Below are 9,066 nucleotides of genomic sequence, written 5' to 3' on the forward strand. Positions count from 1 at the left end.
TGCCCACTTCATCTATTTTATGAGTTAAATAAAAATATCCATTTTCATAATAGAATAGCCATGTCTCCACGACATTCTTTTACACTTTCTTTTTTTGCGGTCTCTCTTTTCTTTAAGAGGACATTCTCTTGCCTTGATGCATGATACAAATTGACATTTGACAGTACATCTTGAGCCAGGTGCAACTTCCTTGTCCTGGAACAAAATTCATCCGTCTTTTGATGCAGTGCTATGCAAAACATAGAATAATAAAAATAGAATATAGAATAAAAGTTTGCCATAATGAAAGAGAAAATGAAAAAAATAAAGAAATTGCAAATGAAAGGGGCGCTATAGAGAGGTCAAAGAAGCTTCTTTTCTGTATCAACAGAGCAAACCAGCTCACTCTCTGTAGAGCTAACCAGACCAGAGTGACTGCTTCTCACTACTCTCTCTCTCTCTCTCTCTCTCTCTCTCTCTCTCTTAACAGTTTAATCTCTGCTTCTCCCTCACATATCTCTTCTTCCAACTTTCATCTCTGCAAACTTGGAGCTTCTTTTGGTTTTGAGTAAAAAAAAAAAAAAAAACTTGGAGCTTCTTTTGGTTTTGAGTAACTTTGATGTCTCCACCCTTAGAACATGATTACATAGGCTTAAAAGAGACTTCTTTAATGTCAAGAAGCTCTGAGAAGGCCTTACCCTCTTCTTCGTCAGGCGAAGATGAGAAGAAATCCTCTCTTAACCTCAGAGCAACCGAGTTAAGGCTTGGCTTGCCCGGTTCTCAGTCTCCTGAGAGGAAACAAGCTCTTGGCGTCTCTCTGTTTGGCAAAGATTTGGAGAGCAAGAGCAGTGTTTTGGGTTTTGCTCTGAGCCCTTCCAAGAACTCGGTTTCAGGAGCCAAGAGAGTGTTCTGTGATGCCATTGATGGTTGTCCCAGTAAATGGGTGTTCTCTGGGGGCAACTGTAAATCTGAGGTTGATTTGGCCAAAGGAGGTCCTGTTTTGTTGTCTCCAAGAAGTGGCAAAGAGAGTGATAATGGGGTTAACACCCTGCAACCCTGTGTGTCAAAACCAGCCATGAAAGAGGGTCTTGGTGGTGTTCCTCAATCTCCAAAGCCCGAGCAAGAGGAGAGGAAGAATCAAGGTGCTGGTGGGAGTGAGCATGGCTCTGCTCCAGCTGCAAAGTGAGCTTCACTCTTGGTTCATTTCTGGAGTCATACCCGGCTTTTTGGTTTTTCTTAATCCCGTTTTTCAAATTTTTATGAGTGTTTTTGGAATTTTGTGATCTTGTGATGACTGAAGATGAATAAGCTTTTCTCAATGCTTTCTGCAGTTTTTTTTGTTTTTTGGTTTGTTTGTTTGTGCAAAGTTATTAGTGAAAGGATCCATCTTAACCAGGGCTGATAACCGGCCCATGATTTTCTTCTTATTTGAGTTTTGCTGTGCTTGAGCTTACACAGTGCTGAATTTTCTCAGTTATCTCCATATATGCCTGATTCTTGGGCAATTCCCCTTTTCACTCCCCAAAGTGTCATATGCTTCAAACTGCCTTATGACCCAAATAAGGCCATAAAAGATAGTTACTTGTTTTGGGATCAACTTCTTTATAGTTTATTCTTGTGTGCACCATTTGGGTCTTTGTTAATAATTACAAAAGGAGAGTCAAAACCTTTCTCTCAGTTAAAACCTCTATTTGTTAAATAGTCTAAAAATCAGAAATTGGAGGCTGATCATACTGTATTCATTCACTGAGATATGCCCACCTTCGGTGTACTCACCTTCAGAGATTTTAGTTTTTAGTTTAAGTAGGCGCTGAACGTGCAAGTGGGCATGCGGTTTAACAGGGCACAGGTGGTAGGTTGGCCACCAATTCGATCGTTCCGCAAGAACACCACGGCCTCTACTTTGGCGAAGAACAGCGACGATGCGGAAGGCAAATGCCTCTACGTGAAGGTTAGCATGGATGGAGCTCCCTATCTGAGGAAGGTCGACCTCAAAAACTACAGCAGCTATTCGGAACTCTCCACTGCTCTTGAGAAAATGTTTAGCTGCTTCACCATCGGTAAAATTTCCGACCCATTTCATTAGGGACTCGAGCAGAGAAACTCACTCTGCACACTTACTACAGAAGATTTTAATGAGATGAACGCAGTGGCGCTCGTTTCAATTATGACAGTGTTTACTTCACTGTCTTTCACTTCTTGTTGTCTATGTGTACACTCTGTACAACTAAGCTTTCGAACAATATTTGTTCTTTTGAATTATCAGTGAGTTTTCATGTCTCATTCGGGTATTTGGCTTGTGGATGCAAAATGCCTTCCTTTCAGAAGGTGCTAAGATTATCCATGCCTTGACTCGTATTGCGAATGGCAGTATCAGGGCATTGCGATTCTCATGGGCCTCCGGGGAAAGAAAGCCTGAGTGAGAGCCGTTTGGCAGACCTTCTCAATGGTTCTGAATATGTTCTCACATACGAAGATAAGGACGGCGACTGGATGCTCGTGGGCGACGTTCCCTGGGAGTAAGCACTTCTCCTAAAATTAACTCATGGGCATTTTCTACTTTGGACATGATTATTCTGCGGCATGACTTGATTTTTTAAGCTCTTGAAATAAAGAAGATCCGGGTTATCTAAGGGCCTGTTTCTCTTTCTTCTTCTGAATCCTCTCTACATATGCCGTCTTCAGGATGTTCACTGACTCATGCCGAAGACTAAGGATCATGAAGAGTTCTGAGGCAATTGGTCTAGGTACTGATTCTTTAACGCACATGCGAGTTTTTATCGACTGGGCAATTCATTTACTTGGACCTAATGTCACTGGCCAATTCTTCGCTCGCAGCTCCGAGGGCCACAGAGAAGTGCAAGAGCCGGGATTAGCGTGCATGGCGCTACAGATTTCCTCTAAAAAGGATTTTGAGTCGTATAATTTTATTGAATTCCTATGTATGGTGCTAATTGTCCTTTGAAGCTTTGGAAAGTCCTTGGAATGGAAGTTTTTCATTCGAATCATGTCTAGATCATATGTTTGTTTTTCTGGTTCCTATGATGTTGCATGTCCGAATTGCTGTTGATGTAAATGGTCTGCTTGCTGCTTATGACTCTCTCTCTCTCTCTCTCTCTCTCTCTCTCTCTCTCTCTCTCTCTCTCTACCCCGAGTTTCATGGTTCATCATACATCAAGAATCATGAGAGACTACACATGGCTGAAAATTACATGGGCTTTCGTGATTTGATTTGTGAAATGAGATTGATTCTGTCTAATGACCATATCTTTACACATGGGTCGACCAAGTCCACATTTTTTCCACTTTGCCTCCACTAGCTGACTTCATTGACCACTTCCTTAGGTTCCAGTTGCCATTTGAACAAAGTCTGAATTCAATTCACACCCCGGAACTTCTCTTCCATTTTCTTCCTCCTGTTTCGGGAGACGGTTCCTGATTTCTAAAACCCATCTCGATAAGTAATAGAATGGAGAGGTTTGATCCTCACTTGCATCATTGAAGGCGAAGGGCCAAGTCTCGAAGGCTGAAATCTTCTGTGTCTCTGTTACTAGCGTTCAAAATACATACACGAGGTCTGGATTCCAGATTACTGCCATTGTACTGATTTGATGGTTACTGACATTTCCACTGAAATACGTGTTCCGTTCGAGTGGAGAATCAGAAGAGTGCAGTGTTGTTCTGATGTATCTTCATTTAATCTTCCAATTATTCAATCGTTCCGATGAGGATATCGGCACATTCTCCTCATATCTACAGCCTTGATCAAGGATCCAGGCCATCAAACTCAAATGTAAAATTCTAGGGTGTCGCCAAAATCCACAGCACCAACAAGCCAGAGAAAGAATGTTAAAGCATTTCATTGCGGCAGACCATTCCGAGAACTGGAAATAGAGAATACAGCAGAAGTAAAATGAACCTAATAACTAACACTGCAGCAACGTGAAAAAACCAAGCCTAACTAGTATTAACACGAGTCAAGTCTCGAGAAAGAAGGCAAGGCAGTGTGTTACCGTATTCTCTCATCAGTGTTAAGACTATTGTTTTGACACCTCAACATATACCATCTGAGTGTATCCGTTAAATATAGAACGATCGAATCCCGTCAAGCCAAGCCGCTGAAATAAGCGAAACCGACCATCTTCCACAATCGGAGGGCTGGTGCGAGCGGGATCATATCGCGATTGATGTGTGAGAGAAGGGCCGGCAACGGGAGGGAGCTCCCAATATATGTCAAGCACTGACTCGAGGAATCGGCTGTTTTGAAAGTGCTGTGTGTAGGAGATGGGTTCATTACTGTGGTTGAAGTTATCGCGCATATTGCCTCGAACACCCCACCAAGCTTCGCCAGGACCACATAATTCATCTGTTTCCACTGCCTTCTCCCAGAACTTCTTTCTCTTCGCTCTAATTCTGGCTTCATCGCTAAACTTAAGGCAGCTGTGGCCACCCCCTGAAAGACATTGCACAACAAAGGGAATCAACAACTAATCCTGATTATCCCAAAATGAAGAGAACCCTAATTCTCTAGTTCAATAAGAGATAAAGGAGAGCTGTAGCACCTGTAATATAAAATTGGTCACAGATCTGCCTTAAAGAGTAATGATCACCAGTCCCAGTATCGTAATTGTCCTCAAAAACAAGATGCCTGAAGCCAGCTCTCAGTGCTTGCTTGAGCCTGCAATTGAAAGATAGGTACAAGAGCAATAACAGGTAATCCGATTGCAATGAAAAGAGTTAGCTTCTCTAGCACGAATGGAACCAAAAGGATAGGGATTCAAATGAAATAGGTCACACTATACCTTTTCAACTCATTTTGATGATCGTCGAAAAAAATAAGAACACGACTGAGATCAGTGATTCCGTGTTTCTTCATCACAGTTTTCCAGTCCATGCTTCCAAAATCAACGAAGTCCTTCCCAGCAAAGTACGTGCAGTTACCATCAACGTAAGCGGGGCCCTTCTTCAGGTACTTCTCAGGGTGTCGGGGTGAAAGTGAAATGATTGGAGTATCTGGCATTGCTTGCCGCAAGACCCAAGTCGAATGACCCTTAAAAGCACCACTCTCTATCATGAGATCTGGCTTAAGCCACCGTGCAATGAACCACAAGCCAAAGCTGTGATCAAAGCCCATTCCATACATGTTGTTCTTGATTGGTCGGGTTTCATATATAGGTACAAATTCTTCCAACCCCTTGAGCAAATCCTTGGATGTCCATTCAACATTTTTTCCATGTTTCGGTCTGCCTTTTACCAAGTAGAAAAATCAAATGAGTAGGTACTCCAACTAAATTCATCTATGAAACAACAAATCATCAAATTGTAAGCGGCGGGACATCAAAGGTTGAGTAAATCTATAAATCAAAAGCTGAAAATGAAAATATTTGCAGGCCTGGGTTTTCTTAATCCCAGCTCAATTTAACCAATTTGAGTGCAATACAGGTGAATTTAAAGCTTATCAAGTGAACTTCTGTCTACTTATAAATTCCCCTTCAAGTGCCTGCCATTTCATGCGCATGTGTAAGAAGAGATGCAGGTACACCGATGACTACTGATGCATAATTACAGACTAGCAGCATAGACCTTATATATCATATATTCCAGTTTTGCGTATTCCATCAAAAGCCAGAACTACACTAAATTCAATTCTGAGGATGATAACTTCACACTGCATCAATCAATTCTTTAGAAGCTCCTGAGCAGTAAGCAGCAGAAAGGAGCAGCACCTTGATTGCTCTCGTCATAATTAACTCGTATAAACTTCGACATAAAAATTTATTCGCCAAATTCAATGAAAAACGGAATAGTGGCGTTTACTACACAATCAATCAAGATACAAAATTTCATCGGTTCGATATCCGATACTGCACAATAAAACCAAGCACAACATTCATGATTAAACTGCAACGGAGCTAGCACACCAAAGCAAATTTCATCAACCTTAAAACACATCAAATTTCTCTCGTCACAGTAAATTGATGAAAACGTCGGCAGATCAAAATAATCTAATTGAGTTCAGTTTAGATGTGATGATGGTAGATTATGCAGACACGCAAATAATCAACACCAAATCTCCTACATTTCCCATGTGCGCACAGGAATTACCTTAGGCACGAGATTCATGATGAGATAACACGAGAAGCAACAAATTAAACCGCGTTTTAGTCCATAACACTTAAATGACGGTCCAACGACCAGAGGCACTACTTGGACATTTCAAAAATTCATTTCTCTATCATCTTTCAAGCCACATTTTTGCACATTTGGAAGACAATTTACCAAGAACGGGCATTATAAAATTGAGCTTCCACATACACACAAATTGAGACCAAAACATTATGCATTACCTTGCTCTTAGATTCAGCAATCAAACCAATCCCACTTTCACACTCAAAAATTGAAAAAGCTAACAAGACCAAATCACACTTCAGCTCAAACACGAGACCGAAAAGCAAGTGACGATCCAAATTCAGACAAACCAGATCAGATCCCGCAATTTCCCCCGAAATTGCGACCTTCGCGAGGCTAAAAACCCATCGGAAACGAGAGAGACTTACACCAAGGAACGCCGAGCGAGCCGAAATCGGACTCGAGGCCGTCGAACCCGAAGAAGCGGGCGCGGGAGACGGGGTCGTAGGGGTCGGAGATGCAGACGATGTTGCGGGAGTGGCGGATCGCGGAAGGGATGAGGAAGAGGGCGAGGAGGCAGAGGAGGACGCAGGGCCAGGGGCAGACGTGGTTCACCTTGGAGAGGTGGTGGGTGACCCTGGCGGCGAGGATGGAGGCGCGGTTCTGCTTCTTGGTCTTGGACTCGTCGGCGGCGAGGGAGGCGGCGTCCCCGTCGCCGCCGCCGCCGCCGACGCCGCCGCCGCCGCCTTCGCCGTCGTCGGTGTGCGGCGAGGGTCTGCGCATGGAGAGGACTCGCTCGAGCATGGGGAGGAGCGAGAGAGGGAGAGAAGTGAGCGATTCGAGTGTGCCAGCGTGATGTGTCTCTCTCTCTCTCTAGATTGTTTCAATCATCTTTGTCTAAATTTAAATCAAACCCCTAGATTTATTCTAAATCGCATAATTGGATGAGAATTTCATATCTTTCTTACATTTCAACCCCATTCGTATTGAAGAAATCACCAGCATTTTCTAGAAAAGCTTTATCTCTAACCAAGCATTTTTTTTTTATTGAACTTTCCCGAGGAAAATTACCAAAAAAAAAATCTTGAACCTAGTGCAATTGTACCAATTCAGTCTTAAATCTTTTGTATTTATGTCAATTCAGTCCATCCATTCAAATTTAGCAGGCAAGCGTTTACGTGAATAATTTTTGATAATATTATATTTTTTTTCAAATTTCTTATTTTCTTTTCTTTTTCTTTTTTTCCTTCTTTTCTTTTTTTTTTTCCATAGTGGCGGGCGAGGTCACTGGCTGCCTTTGCCCCGCAGCTAGCGAGGCGTGCGGAAGCTTTGGCTTCTACCATACCTTAACCTACTTAGCCGGTTAAGCTAGAGAGCGGAGTTTGTGAATCGTCTTTTGCAGTCCAAAAGACACAACCGAGCCTGTAAAAATTCCATCCATTCATCATGAGGAACAATAGAAACACCAAACGTCAAACCCTAACTGGGGCAAATGTAAATGGCCGTGGCCTCGCGGGCGACGCCAACCTCACCAAGGCCTCGTTAGCCATAAGTGAGGGTTGAGACCCTCGCCAACAGCGCGAGAGGCTTTGTGGCCCTCGCCCAATGGCTGGCGAGCTTCGGTGACCCTCGCTAGGCACTGCTCATTGCCTATAGTGGGTGAAATAAGGAAAAGAAAAAAAAATAAAAATGAAGGAAAAGAAAAAAAATATTAAAAACATTAAAAAAGTAAAAAAAAAATTGTCAACGTCAGCTCCATCCGATCAAAATTGGCCGGGTGGAATAAATTGACACAAATGTATAATGTTTAGGATTAAATTGGCAAAAAAAAAGATCGAGAAGTAAATTTGCACAATTGGAATAGGTTTATGACTTTTTTGGTAATTTCTCAACTTTCCACGTGTGCATGAGATGGATGAATCCGTTTGCCGGATTCGAGTTGAAAGCACGATTTTTCCACCTCGATGTGAACTCGAGATAGGTTATTTTGCAGCAAATAAAACGTCATAGATGACTCGAAAAAGAAAATCTCTAAATGAGTAGGCAATTCGTAATATGTCTTCGATAATAGTGTTACGTTTTGCATAGTGAAATGAATCAAAATTGGAACCGATATCTTGTCCGGTGAACTGATGGGAATGGAATGAAATGAAACGAGTATTCTTCTGTTTGGTTGTAAGAAAAAATGTTGTGGGAATAGAGCTCAATGAGAAATTTTTATTTATAGTAAATTAATTGAATTCTTAAATATAATTTATAATTAACAATTATTGAGTAATAATAATAATATTCATTACTCGTAATTTATTGACAATATTTTTTTTAATTATCACAAATAATTGAAAAGTAGAATTATTGATACTTAAATTATAATCGCCAGCTATTCAATATTAATCATACTATTATTTACTATAGAATAATAATTCAATCGTACTACAAAGCATATCGTTCATCCATTATAATCTATTGAAAATAACTTACATTTGATAAAAAAAATATTCATTATTTTTGTAAGATATCAAGATATATTTGTAACATTTTGTTTATTGTTTTATTGCCAAAATTCACGAATATAACTTGATAATAACAATTATAATTGATTAATTGTTAATTATTATAGTGATTTATTAATTTTGTTAATTATAAGTGGGTGGGGATGGAATCACCATTCCTTGGGTTCGACTCTTGAATGGCAATTCCAAAACTACAAGGAATGATCGTTCCATCTAAGATGGTGATTCCACCTTCCAAAGTGTCTACCAAACATTAAATTGCAATTATGGCCACTCCATTCCTTTGAATTTCATTAAACCAAACAAAGCACAAATCTGTTGTTTATATGCGTTTCGAAGATTATATAATATCTATGCTATAATATTTATATGGTGTTTGTGATTTTTATTTTTATAGTAATTAGTTGATTTGTAATTTGATTCTAGGGTTAATACCACGAAAAGC

General features: G+C 40.7%; 2 protein-coding genes across 2 annotated transcripts; one reads left to right on the top strand and one right to left on the bottom strand.

Moving 5' to 3' along the window:
- The first annotated feature begins 350 nt into the window (after positions 1 to 350).
- Positions 351 to 3,073, top strand: LOC115678459 (auxin-responsive protein IAA27). Its single transcript, XM_056311300.1, has 5 exons — positions 351 to 1,161; positions 1,822 to 2,039; positions 2,351 to 2,498; positions 2,665 to 2,726; positions 2,818 to 3,073. The coding sequence occupies exons 1-5, from the start codon at positions 599 to 601 to the stop codon at positions 2,853 to 2,855; spliced, it is 1,029 nt and encodes a 342-aa protein (XP_056167275.1). The 5' UTR covers positions 351 to 598; the 3' UTR covers positions 2,856 to 3,073.
- A 746-nt stretch (positions 3,074 to 3,819) lies between these two features.
- LOC130138149 (uncharacterized) lies at positions 3,820 to 6,969 on the bottom strand. The gene is made up of 4 exons (XM_056311299.1): positions 6,537 to 6,969; positions 4,782 to 5,226; positions 4,542 to 4,657; positions 3,820 to 4,432 (listed from the first exon to the last, which is right to left on the bottom strand). The coding sequence occupies exons 1-4, from the start codon at positions 6,910 to 6,912 to the stop codon at positions 4,017 to 4,019; spliced, it is 1,353 nt and encodes a 450-aa protein (XP_056167274.1). The 5' UTR covers positions 6,913 to 6,969; the 3' UTR covers positions 3,820 to 4,016.
- Positions 6,970 to 9,066: the final 2,097 nt, after the last annotated feature.

Source organism: Syzygium oleosum, unplaced genomic scaffold (genome assembly GCF_021117445.2).
Source record: "Syzygium oleosum isolate NSW1041296 unplaced genomic scaffold, Sole_v2.1 Sole_v2.05, whole genome shotgun sequence".
NCBI classification, from domain to species: Eukaryota; Viridiplantae; Streptophyta; class Magnoliopsida; order Myrtales; family Myrtaceae; genus Syzygium; species Syzygium oleosum.

Coding starts and splice junctions, on each gene's coding strand:
- LOC115678459 (XM_056311300.1), top strand. CDS start 599: ATGTCTCCACCCTTAGAACATGATTACATAGGCTTAAAAGAGACTTCT. Junction 2,040..2,350: donor GTTTAGCTGCTTCACCATCG/GTAAAATTTCCG, acceptor TGCGAATGGCAG/TATCAGGGCATTGCGATTCT. Junction 2,727..2,817: donor TTCTGAGGCAATTGGTCTAG/GTACTGATTCTT, acceptor CTTCGCTCGCAG/CTCCGAGGGCCACAGAGAAG.
- LOC130138149 (XM_056311299.1), bottom strand. CDS start 6,912: ATGCTCGAGCGAGTCCTCTCCATGCGCAGACCCTCGCCGCACACCGAC. Junction 5,227..6,536: donor CTCGCTCGGCGTTCCTTGGT/GTAAGTCTCTCT, acceptor ACTTGGTAAAAG/GCAGACCGAAACATGGAAAA. Junction 4,658..4,781: donor CATCAAAATGAGTTGAAAAG/GTATAGTGTGAC, acceptor TTTCAATTGCAG/GCTCAAGCAAGCACTGAGAG.